General features: G+C 38.2%; 1 protein-coding gene and 1 non-coding gene across 2 annotated transcripts in view; one reads left to right on the forward strand and one right to left on the reverse strand.

The window, feature by feature from the left end:
- Positions 1-7,454, forward strand: part of LOC119741141 (beta-1,4-glucuronyltransferase 1-like) — a 55,696-nt gene extending 48,242 nt beyond the window's left edge. The window contains exon 4 of the mRNA XM_038216839.1: positions 7,122-7,454. Coding sequence (XP_038072767.1) covers positions 7,122-7,319 — 198 coding nt within the window. The 3' untranslated portion in view covers positions 7,320-7,454. The remainder of the gene's footprint in view (positions 1-7,121) is intronic.
- Positions 7,455-8,213: 759 nt separating this feature from the next.
- Positions 8,214-8,287, reverse strand: Trnas-aga. The gene has a single exon. It is a non-coding gene; the product is annotated as a tRNA-Ser (tRNA).
- Between the last annotated feature and the right edge of the window lie 9,275 nt (positions 8,288-17,562).

Below are 17,562 nucleotides of genomic sequence, written 5' to 3' on the forward strand. Positions count from 1 at the left end.
ACCAGTTTACATGTAGCTGGCTTGTACCCGTTCATAGGTGTGTAATCGATTGCAAACAAGTGCGATGGCCAATGGGGGCCAGTATTTGAAAAAAAGCCAGTTTTTTTCAACGCTGGTCGGACGACCAGCATTGGAAATTGATACAAAAATGCCACTTTTCTTGAAAATGACAGTATACCAGGTGCCATGATTTTACAGGATGCTTTACACTGTCATTCACTAACAGTCCAGCAAGGTATTTCAAAATGATTTGGTAGTTTTATTTTTTGATGTTTGCAAATGTTGTATTTTCCCTTTAATAACCCTAATTCCCTACTTACTTTTACTAAGTAAATGACCATGTCTGTCAAAATCCATCACCCACTCTGCTTCATACACATGACATAATGAAATCCACCACTGAAGGGCTGTTGGATTTGGATGGACTTACATGTAGTACACTATGCATATGGTAGGCAAAATTTATCGAATTCCCCAGCAGTGTTTCCGGCCTCCCGGCCCATGTCCATCATACGCCATCAAAATTTAGTCAAACCAGGCCAGCAGGACCACGTCCCCCAATTCCACCAAAATGGGGTGGGGGTGGGGGTGGGGGAGGAGGAGGGGAGGGGGCATGAGGAGGGGGGATTTTGATGGAGTTGGTAAGGTTATAGGATTAACACATGTACAGTTCAGGTTTCAGGTCATGAAGTTAAGATTTATTGATGGTTTTTTTTCTAATTTGTATCATTTTCAAAAAGCTATTTTTTAAATACAATCTTCTTTACCTGCATTTTTTGGAAGAAATGATTTAATAAGAAAATGGTTTTTGTATCCTGGGATTAGTTTTTGTAGATACTAAAATTTTTGATTACTTTTGAGGACTGTCCATTTCCTAAGCCACGCATATTCGTAAACCTTCTGTCAACAGCAACATTTGTAAAGAATCCATTTTTCATTTTACGGTATTTTAGAATGATCCATTTCCTATGTAATTTATACTTAAATTCACCGTTGACAGCTGAAGTTGTGTCTTTTTTCCTTTGGATGTTTTAAGCACTATCCATTTCGTACACCAAGTATGTCCATGAACCCTCTGTCAACAACTCCCGGTCCAGTAGTAATTGGATCAATTTTTTAGCGAGATGAATCCTGAAGGGCATGCTTGAAATGTAATTATTCCGGCCATGGTATTTAGTCAGTGGTAAAATTCAATACAGGGAAATGCAACCCAACTCAGGTACATACATTTGTAGATCTGTATTTGAGAACAAATTGTTTAAAGGGATACATGTACTCCGTCTTTTGTAATTTGTGCATTTTGTTCGTTTGAAGCAACAAACATGCTCAAAATCTAAAGAAGGGTGCTAAAGAACTTACCTGACATGCCTGATGAAGTTTCAGCTCAGCTTCAGCTGTATATTTCGAGAAAAACAGCATTCTAGGATCTCGATTTCAATTCAAAAGTTGCTGAATCATGTTTTGAATTGGGCCTGAATTCAGTGTCCGAGACATGTTCTCACTGAGCCGATTGCAGCTACGCAATGTCGCGCACCGATCCAACGAATTATAGCAACCGCGCGCGCGTGTGTGTCGTGTCAACGCTTGCACGTGCTTCGCCGAATAAAAAAACGTACTACATGTACTTAGCGAAATTTCCAACGGTGCATCTTCAGAAGCACCTTTGGAAAGGCCTTCTTTTATTGATTTCTTCAGCACTGATGACAGCTTGCCAAAAATAATAATTTCACAGGGTAAGTTTTAGTCCCATTACTATCTTTCAACCACGTATGTATTTTAACAATAATTACGCCAGTTACTTTTTGGATAGCTGCAAATGATGGACTGTAGCTTTTATAATGTTAGAGGAAGGCAGGAACTCTGCAAGTGGTGCATTAGGAAAACTATTGTTTCATACAGAAAGAAAAACCATAATAAGTTTTTATTTTCATTTTTTTTGTTTTCAATCTCTGAAACTATCTAATACGGAAATATTACAGAGTGAAATTATGGTCCGACATTGGATGTTTACTTCTATAACAACCACTTTACCAGTTTTGTCTGAAAAAATATACCGTAATTTATTGGTACGCAGTAATTGCACCATAATTGCACAGCTCAAACTTGATGGGGCTTCATGTACATTTTGTACCTCAGGTTTTTTTCCCGACAGTTTTTGTGGTCATTCATATTGTACATGTAGATAGGTGACATGTACATGTACATGTACATTGTGTAGAATTCTAGCATTGTCTGTTCTAAAACCTAAAATGTAAAATGCACAATTGTATGCAAGTACTATTTATCTTGTACGACAGGTTGTGTTCATCACTGATGGTCCGTATTTGTAAATGTTATTACCAGTCATCAGTCAAATCACACATTATCGCAAACTATCCGCAGACACCAATTTCTTCAGATGAAGATAGAGCACATCCATGGTGACAAATATGCAAATATGCGGACGCATAAATATGTACCTGCGGTCTGGGATGTAAATTCACACTCCTTGCGATGATTCACCTGTTTATCGCAAGATGCCATTAACACGGTTGAGACACTCCTCATTCCAGACGCATACAATCTGCATGTTATCTAGAGCATCAGTAATGTCCACCCAGGATTCTTGTTAGGTTTCTTAATTTGGATATATTTTTGAAATTGATACCTTATATACCCTGTGGGCCACTTTCGTGTAGGAAACAGGCAACCCCTTTTGTCCTTAGTCAAATTCATCTAGTCAATATGAAAAACAGTTGATATTATTTGTTGTAGCTTTACATTGCACTCTATCGTAATCGTGAAATATATGTAAATGTGCACTTAAAGAAAATAATTTATAGTTTAAAAAAATCAAAGAACTTTAATGAACAGTCTTTCTGTTCTAGTGGGGTTATACACCACCAACGCAACGTGCAGTTGGTTGCACATCTTTGGGGCCTGAGTTTCCTCCTGAAGTTAATGGTCATTTGCCTCCTTTTTTTTGCATCAGAAGGCTACAGAAATGTTGGTTAAGAAATCATAAAACATGTTGATATAAATTTTGCTTTAATAAGATGTTCATGTACTGTGCCTATTCATTTCAAATTTGGTGGACAAATTGCAACATGAGGTTGGCTTTGTTAAGAGAACATTATGCATCTTCCAAATTGAAGTGATCTGCTGGAAACAGAAAGTAAACCTGCACTACCGGTATTTTATAAAGTGGAAAGAAATTGAATCATCTTAAAAGTTGCACTTTCGATGGAACATTACCGATCCCTTTCCTTTTGATGGAAGTGCAAATTTCATACCCAAGGCCAATTTGCCAATTACATGTATTTGAATGGCGAGGCAGGTGTTTTTGTCTTCCGTGGGATTGATTTAGCTACTCCCCCGCCGCTATCAGTATGCTAGCATTCGTCTTTATCGTCCTTTGTCATCAGTAGGCTGGTACCGTTGTCCGGTCCGTTGCCAGGTCTCTCGTCTCGCTTCAGAAGCCTGCAGGGGGTTCCTGCCTGGCCACGTGATATTTGATCCTGGGCGTTGGGCTCTGAATATACATCAGAATCAATGGCGGTTGCACAGAAAAATAAGAGTGGTCCCAACTTGTCGCCAGTCGGGGACCGGTTTGGCGGACTCTGCGTACCATTTATAGAGAATCTATCCTAATTAAAGCAGAATGATTCTGCTTACGGTACTAAGACAGACATTTATTTCATGGTGTGAAAGGACATTTGGCATTGTATAAAGTATGGATTTTGTGCTTACAAGTGCAGATTTTTTTTGTGCCAGCACTGTAAGTGGACTCGTCCAAGAGGTGCCAGGCATAGTATTGGGTGGTCACCACGGCAGACTTGGTTAGGCAGACAGAGGTGTGATGAGCAGTGGAGATGAAAGTCTGAAAAAAAAAACCCCTGATTTCTTTCTCTGGGGAATTAAATAGCGTGACTTATTCACACGAAAACGTGAAAATATTACAACGTAAGAACCTGTTAGGTTTGTTAAAGGCAAACCCATGCTGAAAGAAAAACATGGACCCTGTTGTGGGAAGGAAATGTACATGTACATGTATGCACAATGTACATGTTTGCTTGTACTTATGTAAACAATAGTTAAATGAAGACTCATGAATGCTTTCGCAAGTATAATGCGCGTAATTCCTGCTTCTTTTATTTTTTGCCACTGAAGACAGTTTTTATAGGGTGGAATGACACTGAGTATTGAAAATCAAGTGCTACATGTATGTGCCGCAATCTTGAAAACAGGACAATGTTGCACATCCGAATATAGTGTCTTACAGAATATACAACATTTGAAAAACATCAAAAAACAAAACTACCAAATGTTTACGAAATACCTTAGGATGTTGGTAAATGACAGTCTTAAGCATCCTGTAAAATTATGGCACCTGGTGTGAAGTCATTTTCAAGAAAAGTGGTATTTTTGTATAAATTTCCAACGGTGGTCGGCCGACCACCGTTGAAAAAACCTAACTATTTTTCAACTACTGCTCCTTAGTCCTAATTTACCATTTCTTAAATCCAAATTTGGTTTGCTATTTGTTACATGTTCATGAACGGGTGCAGGCTAGCAAGACTGGTTCCCTTACCTTACAATTTTCCGGCATCTATACATTGATCCATTTCATCTTTAGTGGAATCAGGGAACCAGACTACTTGAACAGTTTTGTTTTGCTTGTTTTTTTCAGCATTTTCGAACACAAAACTTCAAACATGTCGGTGTAACAATATTTTATCTATTATACTAACCCTTCAAATAGTTCATTTCTGAAAATTACAACGAAAGCCAATGATGTACATTCTCTTTAAAGTCTGGGTTTGATAGCGTTTTGTGCCAGCAAGTGTAAGCACACAGTGGGACTATTAGTGTGGAATTCCATGGTTAGCAGAACTAGCAGAGCCATGAAATCGATCCCTGGTCTTGAATTCCTTCTGTCACCAACCCAATCAGGATATTTTTCACCCTTTGTAAATTGCGCGTTTGTGATGATTGCACAGGAAGATATTGGAATTTCATGTGAATAGCAGCGAGTCAAGCAGGTACTGGAAGCTGTCTTAAAGGGAAGATACAACATTTGCAAACATCAAAAAACGAAATGATCAAATTATCACAAAATACCTTCTGAACTGTTAGGGAATGACAGTCTAAAGCATCCTGTAAAATTGTGGCTCTTGGTGTGCTGACATTTCAAAGAAAAATTGTATTTTCCAACGCTGGTCGGCCGACCAGCGTTGGAGAAAACTGGCTTTTTTCAAAAACTGCTTCTAAGTTTTCATACCGTATTTAGTTATTTCGCATTTTCTTTGCAATTGATTACACACCTGTGAAAAGGGTACAAGCCTGCTACATGTAGACTGATTATCTGACCTTACAATTCCCCAAAGTCTTTAAATTGCTTCGTTTCATCTTAAGTGGGGTCAGGGAACCAGACTACAGGAACATGATTGGTTTTCCTGGTTTTTCCAGCATCTACAAGCCCAAAACGTGACACGAGTCAGTTTAACAATATTTTCTATCACATACTAATCTCCCAAATCCATTTATGTTGGAAAATTTCAGCAAAAGCAAATGTTGTACATTCCCTTTAACAGCTCAAACGTCTCTGGCTTTTGATGTTTCCATTTTTTTCCCCCTCTGCCCTTTTGCATTTGAGAGAGGTGCAAATGAATTCAGTCGGTGACTGATGTATTCAAAGGGCACCGGCTGCATCAGTCTTGTTAATTTCAAACCTCAGTAATCCATTTTGTTCCCCCTTCGTCCTGTCTGGATCTGGATGTGTTCAGTAATATGGCACCTGTCAATCATGCCGGTTTTGCGGGGTGAAGAACTTTACATGAGTGTGTCGTGGAATATTCAGGGCGAGTGGACTCCCGTCTGTAGATTGACAATATTTATGAAGTTGGCATTTAAAACACATCAGAAATTAAACTATGAATAGTTCTTTAAAGAGTTTGTGGAATGCTCGAAGACATTTCCGTCATTTTTTGGGTATATGTAACCTAAGGTGTGATGAAATAAAAACGACTATTGTGTCTGTCATGAAATGAGTACAAAAGGTACTTTTGAGAGCTGTTTTTCAGGTCCTGTTTCGACCCGAACGTGCAATTTGTGTAAAAGTCGTCGTAGGGGGCAGCAAACAAAACATAGTAAATCGTGACGTAATAAACAGGACTCCCGATGCAGCGTAGTATAAACGAGTCCTGTTTATTACGTCACGATTTACTATGTTTTGTTTGCTGCCCCCAACGACGACTTTTACACAAATTGCACGTTAAAATTCGAGAAAGAACGTCGTCGTCCTCAAGAGAGTTTGCCCAAATTTTCAGTCTATATGTACCGGGTAGATCCATTTTAGCTTGCTTTTGGTTGTACAGTACAATACATTGTACATGACTCTCTCAAGATAAACCCAGCCATATTCATCATGCCTGCTATTATTTACGGGTACTCTCAGTGGACTTGCTATTATGTATTGTGTTATTTTGCAACTCATTCTAGATTTCCCTTTGCCATTAAAAGTCATATCTCCAGAGAACTATTTTTGGCTACAAAAATATTACTTAAAAATAATATGAACTTTGCATTAATGAGGCCAGAGAATTGATCAATGTTTTCACAATGGACCAGGACAATCCATGTACATATTGCAGATTGTGGTGTATTCATATTTAGTAGTTCATTCACATGCGCATCCATTGTTACTTGCTGTTATCAATCACTTAAAAAGAATCCCTTCAGGAGTTGACTTCATCTTACCATGGTGTTTTTAGGATTTATCACTTGATGAGAAATCTGTGGAAAAAAAAAGTTTGCATTTAAATTCTGCCCGAGGGCCATCAAGTACGGTACGCTAACGTTTATTTGTCTCCTCAGTCATGATTGAGTTTCCTCCAAACTTATTCTCTGGAGTTTTTATCCATCCACTCTGTTGGCTTGGAATCTCTTTTGTGGATCTTGTAGACCTGACAAATGTGCTCCGTGGGGAAGGATGGTGATTTGAGATAAGGTGGCAGGAAGAAACGAATAAATGAATTTCAAATGACCGCCAGGTGCTGCTGTAACAAACCTAATACATTCGACTCAAATTATTGCTCTGTTTCTTAAACTCCTTTCTTTTTTTCCCCCACTTTGTCTTGTAGGTGTGTGAAATGCACGTAGCCGGCTACAACTTTGCCGTGCTGGACACTGCCTTTCTCATCCACAAGGGCTTCAAGGAGAAGTCGGCCTACCACGCCCACAAACTCCAAGAGAACCGGCGGAACAAGGAGCTGTTTCTCCACTTTCAGGAGGAGCTGAAGGTCAAGTACCCGGAATCGTCCAAGAGGTGCCAGACATAGTATCGGGCGGTCAGGTGGCACGGCAGACTTGGTGAGGCAGACAGAGATGTGATGAGCGGTGGAGATGAAATGATGGGGAAAACAACCTGATTTCTTTCTCTGGGGAAGTAAATAGCGTGACTTGTTCACAAAAAAGTGATAATGTTATAGTCTACGAACTTGTCAGTTTGTTTAAGTATTAAAGGCAAACCCATGCCAGACGAAAATGTGGACCCCTACATGTACATTGTGGGAAGCATACCCGGTATGTACTGTACATGTGTACACGTATGTACTGTATGCTTGTATAGCATACATGTTTAAAACAATAATTGAATGATGACGCACAACTGTTTTCACAAATTTTAACTCTCTTGCTATCTGAACAGTCACAGGCAATCAGAAAATCAATCGTCTTGCCCTGCTATACTTTTAACACAAAACAGATCATATTTCAAGCAAGCACTGTGCCTAGCGAAATTCAGTCAACAGACAAAAACAGGCAAGTGGCAGACACAGCTGGCTTATGTGTATCAATCACCTACAGTCAAAGCATGGCTGTGTCTAGTTACATAAACAGTCACAGCCAGTCAATCCTGCTTTATGTACTGTAGGCTGGGAGCTCTTAACTGATGAAAACAGAATTTGATTGATTTTGTTTGAAAGGACAACTTGGCACAGAATGTACATGTATATGACATTCTTGCCACAGAAGACAATTTTCACAGGGTGGAATGACACTGAGCATTGAATTACATGTAGTTTTTATCACGTGATATTATGCTAAATGTGCCACAATCTTGAAAACAGGACAGTGTTGCACATCAGAATATTATCAAATTAGGTTTTGCCCTTCACCGATGTATAAACACTGTATACTCAGTGTGTTACCTCCCAAGTGAAAGTTGGAAAAAATCACTCGGGTGGGACTCGAACCCAAGACCTCCTGATTTCTAGTGCAGATGTCTTAACCACTCGACCACCGAGCTAACGGGATCGGTTGGCTGGTTCGAATCCGAATATTGTGTTGTAAAGTCTGGGTTTGACATTCTCGATTCTGACAAACCTGGCATTGTTTTGAGAAATAATGGAGAGAAAAAAGTGACATATGTGATGTCTTGTGACCACACCCTTCACTCTTGACTTCATGAACCCAAAACAAGCAGTCGGGAGAGAGAATTCACAGTCCGATATCAGCAATTTGATATTAACTTGCGTGGGCCATGGACCGTGCTTTTTTAAATCGATCCTGAGCTCAGTTTTAAGGCTTGTTAATTAAAGTGCAGCCACAGATGGAGCCATTTGAACTATTTGCTCCACGGTCTGCTAAACATACAAAGTAATAATGACTAACTTTGCCGCTACGACCCGTCTGCATCTGACGCATGCATATCCCACTGCAAATCATCCCCAGCTCGCCGCACATCTTTATTTATTTATTCGTCTTATTGATGAATTCCTAACAAGCAGACCTCGGTCCAGGAAATGAAATACCTCCGGCTCGACCTTTAAATTAATTAGACAAGGTGCAGTCCATCAAAAGAAAAAAGTGCAACACCCCCCCCCCCCTCCATCTCGTCTCTTAAAAGTCAGGGAAAAAATTGCTTGTATAGTTGGCAAATTGATGAGGCATGCGACTCCGGACCTGTCGTGGATTACTTCCTCCGAAAAATAAACAGAAGGCTCGGAGTTTATTTTGTCGGCCACAACACATGAATGTTGGGGCCAATTATTCATCACACATCCTGGAGTGATCAGTTGCGGCAATTCTTTTTTGTTTGGTTTTTTGTTTTAACGATGATTGGAACAGGGGATGGTTTTGGAGGGGAAGTAAGGAACTGATTATGGTGAAACCAAAGAACGGAGTGTGTCTGATTATTAGCTGGGATGAGTTGTACAGGCACATTTTTTTCTTCAAGAGATTGGTTGTCGAGAGATTTTTTGCTTTGGCATTCACAATGTGAGGAAAACTCAAAGAGATGTTCTTGCGTTAATTTTTTTTATTTTATTTTTTAAGAAAAAGGAAAAATGAACCAAAAAAAAAAATTCTTACAAGTAAACTATAACATATGAATGCATTGCTAATCTACAACTCTTTAAAGCAATTAAAACAGAGAAAATGAAAAATTTTGTTTGGTGGTTTGTTTTATTTCCGTGCACCACAATGAATGCATAAAGATATGTAATTTAAAGGATATAATATACCGAAGGTGGCGAATGGTTGATACCAGGCAAAAGCCAAGGCTGTCGCCTGGAGCAATGTTTTGTATTTGTCATTAAGGTGAAGACAATCACATAGGGGCCAGTTACATTTCTTTCTTCACATGTATATTGACTTTTTTTTTATTGTTAACAACTTTCATATCTATTAGTCTTTTCTATCTGCCCGTCAGTGCTTTCTCACTGTGTATTACCTTGCATAACTTTGATCTAAATATTGGTTTTGTTGAATTTTTACCCAAAAAGTAGTTATACATGTAGAAAAAGCTTTATTCACATCAAATGTGTAGCTGTGACAATCAAAATGAGTATTCAGATATGTTTTAAAAAAAAAGTCTAAAAGATTTTGTATTTTTCAAATTGTTTTTTTTTCTTTATTTTTAGTTTGTACAGCTCATTATAAGCCCGTCTTGGGTTTGACCTTTTGAAAAATTACTGCATGGCTAGTTTTTCGATGTTCAGAACTGCATTCATATTTGTAATATGTATTTACAAAAAGTCATGTATGCTTATCGTGTTATTTACCGTGCCATTGAAGTACAACCATTACTTGGACTATTGGTGAGACGTTCACACTTACACCCGTTTGTACACGGGACGGCTGCAGATTTTGGATTTTGGATTTAACCCACGTAGAACTCTAGACCTGCGTAGAAGCCTGGGGCCGATTTCACGAAACGCTAAGACGTGTATTAGGAAGGGTAACTCGTCTTATCTCGCGACTCGTCCTAGGATTGATTTCACCAAACTTAAGACGTGTTCAATAACTCGTCTTATCTCGCGACTCATCCTAGGATTGATTTCACCAAACTTAAGACGTGTTCAACCGGGCTGAACTCATCTTAACTTGGTCTTAGGGTTGTCTTATCGCAGGAATAGTGTGTTAATTTGGATATCCTGTGGACATCATTGCAATGTCTTCTCGTTTAAGACGAGTGTTGGCCTAGAGCCATAGTTTCAAAGGAAAAAAAACGCTGTACCGGAAGAAACAGATTTGAAAAGATTTCTGACACATGGGTAGTTTGAATGAAAATAACATGTTCACAAAATGTAATTATACATGTACGCCAACACCTAGTCGACTTCAAAAAAAAGGAAGGACTTTAGGTTTTCGAAATAGAATGATGAACCGGGGAGTACAGACATTTTCCAGTCGAAAGTTCCTGTTCTATGCACACACGCAGGAAATTGGTTTTGCTAATTGTTTCTTTTCAACGACTGTTTAGTCAAGCGTTAAAAACAAACATGAAACAGCCATCAAATTGGTAATTTTGATGTGTCTTGCTTAAGATGTGTTCAGTGAAATCAGTCTTAGGACGTGTCTTAGCTAGGATTGATCTCAGAGCGGGAACTCGTCTGTAAGGCCTAAGATGAGTAGCAAGATGAGACAGGTTTTGTGAAATCGGCCCCAGGTCTAACAAGGAGATTTATGGTAGGGTGAAAGGTTCTTTAGTTCACAGAATATTGCGTTCTTAGCAGTGTCATTGTTCCCTGGTACTATGCGAGGTTGATGTGTGTTGATACTGACATGTATGCCTTGTTGGAGATGCATTTGGTGCTTAACCCGAAGGACAATAATACAACATGCTGTAAACTTTACTGGAATATGTAAGCCAGTTAGCCTCAATCTTTTCTACCGACATATCAAGTCTTTCTCTTTAGATACATGTAGGTGTTGCAGCAGCAACAAAATCTTGATGCTTCAAGTGTTTTTCTTGCCGATTGTACAGGGTGAGTCAAAAAAAGTGGAACCCAAACCCCAAACAATATATTTCATATTTAACAAAATATGTAGCACCAAAACTAATAATGACTGGAAAGCCAATTTCAAAAGCTACTTGTAGATGAAAAAATTACTGAAATTGCTCAATCCGTTCAAAGAATATCAACATTTAAACGCAATGACCCTAAAACCTGTCTCGTCCAAAAAAAATCAATTTATTGTGTGTTTTGACTGTTTGGAACAACAAAGAAAATCACACAGAATACTTGTTCCAACAACTGTCACCAACTATAGTACACAATATCTTTATTAACAACCCTGGTTAGGCAAACAATATGATTTATAAAATCTACTTTTTGAAAAGACGGGCCTTCAAAAGGACTTTGTTGCATATTGTTAACGTTTAAACTAAGATTTCATCGCTGGTGATGTTTGAAGACAATTGTGACGACGATTGTTGAAATCGCATTTTTGGACGAGACAGGTTTTAGGGTCATTGTGTTTAAATGGTGATATTCTTTGAACGGATTGACCAATTGCAGTAATTTTTTCATCTAAAAGTAGCTTATGAAATTGGCTTTCCAGTCATTATTGTTTTTGGTGCTACATTTTTTTTAAAATATGAAATATACTATTTGGGGTTTGGGTTCCGCTTTTTTTGACTCACCCTGTATATCTACAATGCATTTTTGCAACTTTCTAAAAAATTGTTCAATTCATTTTGTTGTGGCTGAATCATAGTTACAGTGTCTGCAGTTCTTAAGCCACCCCTAATACTGTCTCTGTTGTGTTGAGGATCGACTTTATCACTGATTCCATATTGCACAGTTTAATAATAGTGCTAAGTTTAAAAGGGCTTTAATTGCATTGGGCAGCTCTCCCTCAAACAAAGTGTCCTGTTGCAGTTGCCAGGATTTCATGGAATATTATTCTAGTGGCAAGTTACCATAACATTGTTCTTCCAAAACACACACACAGACAGAATCCAAGTATTTGAGGAACACTTCATTTGGACTCTCCCAAATGAACTTCCGGCCATAAATTCTTGATAACTTATTCTAGAAAATTATGCCCCTACCAAAATGAGAGGTGAAATAGCTAATAATATTTGCTGTTCTGTTGAAGTGGCTTACTTAAGCACCCCTTATCTTTATGCATTTGTGTCCATTCAGTGTCCTCAATGTTAAAAGCCAAAGTGCAGTACTCTGCACGGTATCCTTGGAGTTACACTGTAATAATTGTTGGACAATCATATCAATACACACCCACTGATAAGTAAAACGTTCATTCATAAGCAAATAAATGCAACTTGAACTTTTGGTTGTACCGGTATCTGCAAAGGTGTTCCCAAATTTGTAGTCGGCGAACCTTCAACCAAGTGGAAGGAAATCGCTAAAGAATTTCCATTGTGTACACTAACAATGGACGTCCGTGTATGCCAAAGTATAATGAGGATAAATATGAAAAACAATTTTGCCTTGTTAAAAGCATTTTTTAATTTGATATTTAATATACTGTTTATATTCATCAAACTGTACAATATGAAAGTTTTTGTTGTTGGTTTTATCACTAGACCTTATTATTATTATAGCAGTACTGATTATAATAATTTGTATTTCATTTGATTTGCATTATTCATATACACTTTTATTCTTGTACACCATTGTTAGTGGGGCTGTACCTCTAGCAAGTAGGAATATTTCAGCAGCATTTTTTTTATAAAAATTTGTCAGGAACAATCATTTCCGCCTCATATGATGATTTCTGGCCTGCGCTCTTCAGGAGGTACATGTAAATACCTTTCTGGCACGCAATCATATTTCCCCTTTTTGTGTAGGTGATGTAAGGACGCCAAATTTTCCATTGAAGTGTCAAACAGTTCTTTGTCAGCGGCCCAGGTGATGTAGTGAGGAACCTTGCAAATTTCTTTTGTGTCAAACATCGCTCCGCACCTGTCTATTGTACTGGCTGTGCATGTCGGGGATAACTTCCCTGTACATGCTTTGAGAGATTAAGCAAGGTTTTCAAAGCCCTGGTAAAATTTCTTTATCTTTTGGTATGTCCTTACATGTACATGTACCTCCATGGAAACAACATCTACACAGTGCGGTACATGGATATGGTCCTGCATATGGGCATCATAAACAGAATGACTGGATGTTATTAAAACTTCGTCAAAGTTTCAGAGTACATGTGCATGTGACAACTAGTGAGGGTTGTTCTACACCGATGCGCACACATGATAGCAAAATTCATTGATGATATTGTCTTACTGTCAATTTTCAACATTGGAGAATTGATTAGAATACACACTACAAAATTTGATTCAAATTTAAAAAAAATTCCCGGATATGAATATGTACTCTTTTAATGTCTGAAAGAGAAAACAGTTTGTTTCTTTTGAATTTACCGGTTTATAAATTATAGGATTTGAAACAAAATTATTATCACTGTACATGTAGGTACATAACTGTACCACTTTTACCCTTCTAGACATGCTAGATATTCGTAAATTCCTCAAATCTTTAACCTAGTTCAACAACATTTGTCTCCAGTAATTTGCCAGTTGTTGGCCCTTTCATGCCCGAGTTAAACTCAAGTTCACAGCGTGTGTCACTTCGTCATTCGCAAATTGGAATTTTTTTCAGACAAGGAGAACTGAAAGTAAAAGTTGGATGTCACATAAATTCGGTCACCGCACGCTGTAACCCTACACCTTCCATGAATGTGTCATAGAGGAGCAAACAGTGTGTTATGTACCAAAGAATGGCTATGGGAATTTAATTGGCCGGGTGTATAGAATTATGTCTTAATATGGGCTGAGGAGTAAACACCACTGAACAGGGTAAACTGACAATGCTTTGCCTACATAAGGTTTAAGCACATAATATGTGAATGGCTTGAGTAAAGAGGCTGTACTGTATAACTGCTCCATAAATTCACTGATGTACATGTAGATATACAGACAATATGTAGAGCTATTGGTCAGGTGCAGTGCTAATATTGGGAAAATGTTGGCTCAAAAGGTTTTATTGACAAGAATTGGTTGACATATCAAGTAAGGCAGATATAAAATGACACTGCTGGAACGAAATGATTATTCATAAAAAAATATTCTGCAAGTTGTTTATTTAAAGGGAATATACATCATTTGCTTTTGCTGTAATTTTCAGAAATGGATGGAAATGGGGGGTTGGAAATATATAGCAAATATAGTTATACTGACTTTTTGAGGTTTTGGGTTCAAAAATGCTATAAAAACCAAGAAAAACAATCACTTTCCTGTAGTCTGGTTCCCTGACTCCATATAAGAAGAAACAGAGCAGTTTACATACATTGGGGAATTGTAAGGTCAGGGAACCAGTCTAGCTGGCTTGTACCCGTTCATAGGTGTGTAATCGATTGCAAACAAGTGCGATGGTCAATTGGGGCCAGTATTTGAAGAAAAAAAAGCCAGAAATTGATACAAAAAAAATACCACTTTTTTTGAAAATGACAGTATACCAGGTGCCATGATTTTACAGGATGCTTTACACTGTCATTCACTAACAGTCCAGCAAGGTATTTCAAAATGATTTGGTAGTTTTATTTTGTGATGTTTGCAAATGTTGTATTTTCCCTTTAAATGAAATACCTGTATTTAAGTATTTACCAGAAATCTATAGGACCATTTTTTTCCGAAACAATTTAAGAGTTAAAAGTTCATTATTGGCACTAAGTGTGATAGTTTCTTGATGATTTTTGCAGTTTGCCGCTTTTCTTCTTACCTCTCTGGTCACATATCTGGTCACATATCTGGTTTTTGATGATTTATTTATTGTTCCAAGAATTGTTTAAATTGCTTTTTTTTTTACATTATCCCATACTACTACTAGCACCTCAGCCCAGCAAATTGTCCACTTTTAAATTTCTCTTTTGCCAATAAAAAAAATTATGTTTGCCAAATATAAAAACCAGAACTACATGTAAACTGGGCTTTGCAAAATTCCATGTATTTTCTAGCCAGTTCAACAATTTCAAAACACATTAAAACAAATCAATTCCAACTGTTTGCCAAGAACGATTCTGCTTAATTTGAGCTTCCTGGCACAAACCTTTTGATGACATTGGTAATCGTAGTCATCATATCGAAACATGCCCCAGAGAACTTGATTTTCAGACGGTTTTAATTAGAACAGAGGACATAGTGGACAGTGCGGTCATTGTTGTTAGGTTTGAAGGAACCGAGGAAGGAAAAAAATGCACCCAAATTGCACTTCCTGAACAGATGATTATCTGAAGATGAAAACAAGTTTAGCGGGGTCTGGAAAAGTAGGTTAGGAGATCGGCTGTTAAAATTTGAGGTTTTGACACGGCGGACGTGATTTCATGGAAGTGCAGGGTCTGCAGTTTGATTCACTCGCCTGCTGCTCGTGTGATGGCTTTTTCGTCTGGGAATCATGCAAATTGATATATGTCTGTTCAAAAAGTAATTTGTTGTTTCATTTGCTGTGAGAATTGTTTTTCGGTACTTCAAAATATTTATACATTCAGAGCTTGTTTTAAACTTGATGAAAGCCAGTGTGTATAACTGCCGACGTTTCCAAGCACTGAAATGTTCCTAATTTGTCATGCAAAAACAGAAATACGATTCCTGAAGACGATCAAAGCATGCAGACCAGTTCTTTTCAGAACCACACTTCTCAAAAGAGATTATTCCACGTGGTGTAACCGCAAACTTCATTAGTAGTAAGCAAAACTAAAACAGGTTTACACCAACTAAAATAGCATGTTTAGTACACTGCTCCTGACTGGTTTCCATCCTTTGAATGAAATTAGGCCCTTGTTTTATTCTCAGTCAATTTCTCTGTGTCAAATCTATCATGATTCACACATCATAGCCTTGATGTACATGTATACAACATATATTCTGGCACGTTTCATCAGTATGCCTTTCTGTAACAATTTCTGTGTTCAGTTATCATTCTAAGTTTTTTTTTTAAAAACAATTTGCACATTGAATCCAGACAGAGGCTGACTGTTTTTATTCATTTTACTTTCAACAAAAGATGCTTTTGTTATATCGGCTAAAGAGAAGTATTTGCTACACAGTAACGATAAGTTTTAGTAGGTTTTTGTTTTTGCATGTGCCCGTATACAATCAACCTATTTTAAAGCAAATAGTCTATAGAAGGTCTATCTATATTTTTGCTTATAATGCATGACGGGCCACTTTGTGGTACTTGATTATCCAATGCAGTGTCAATTTAAACCTTAAATTGTAAATAACGTTTAAATTCATGTAATGCATTCTAATGATCTGTTGGTTATTGACAAATATTAACCTGTACTACACAATGCACCTTACGTCATTTTCATTGGGTTACGAATAGAGATTACAAAACTCATTACAAAGGTGTCTGTATATGTGCAATATATTGCCTGCAGAATTTGATAAAGTTAATTGTATATTGTGGACATTTCAAAGCGAGTTGTTGTTATTTTCTTTATGACATCTGTCTCATTGGTTTGTCCTTTAGGGTTGGTTCATTTTTACTTGGCAGAGAGACTACCGACGTTTTTGGGAGGTCAGTTGCAGAAAAAACCCAAATATTGACCAGTGGCGTAGCTGGAATGGGAGATGGGAGGAGCCTGGGGCACGGTCCCCCCCCCCTCCCCACCCCACCATGCACACATTCCCAGTGCCAAATGAAAGGTGGCCCTTGCCACGAAGTGTCTCTTTTTTAAAAAGTAATTTAACCAAAAGGGGATGTACACAAATTTAACTTGATGGCAAGTCCCTTCACCCTATGGATTTAAGAAATAATTATGAATAAAGAGATAAAAAGGGAAAAGGGTGCCCCCTTGAAGATCTGCCCCCCCCCCTCAAATTTGCAGCACCTGGCTTGCTAGTCTGCCACCTGAAAATTTGGGCAGATTTTATTGTGGATCAGCCCTTGATGCCCCCCCCCCCCCCCACTCGCCACTGAAAAAAATCCTGGGTACCCCACTGATATTGACCTACCGCGGTAGAATCGCGTCAACGCAGCTTGTGAAATATTGCCCAATTACATGATATACAAATGGACGCAGGACGCGCAAACTCTGAGACAAACAAATCTTAGTCTACAAAAACTCCGTAGGGTTGTCTAAGGGGCGTGGCTATCTCGCAAACGGCGATAGGTCAATTGACTGTGCTTATGAATTGCAGCTGCACATGTGAAAGCAAGCTATATCAGATTGAGCGGAGGAAGCCTTGTAATTAGGGTTCACCACAAAAAAAAGGGAAAAAAGGAAATTGAAGACCTTTTATTTTGTCTAGTCTTACATCCTGCTGTCTTA

Source organism: Patiria miniata, unplaced genomic scaffold (assembly GCF_015706575.1).
Source record: "Patiria miniata isolate m_02_andy unplaced genomic scaffold, ASM1570657v1 HiC_scaffold_5, whole genome shotgun sequence".
In the NCBI taxonomy this organism is placed as follows: Eukaryota; Metazoa; Echinodermata; class Asteroidea; order Valvatida; family Asterinidae; genus Patiria; species Patiria miniata.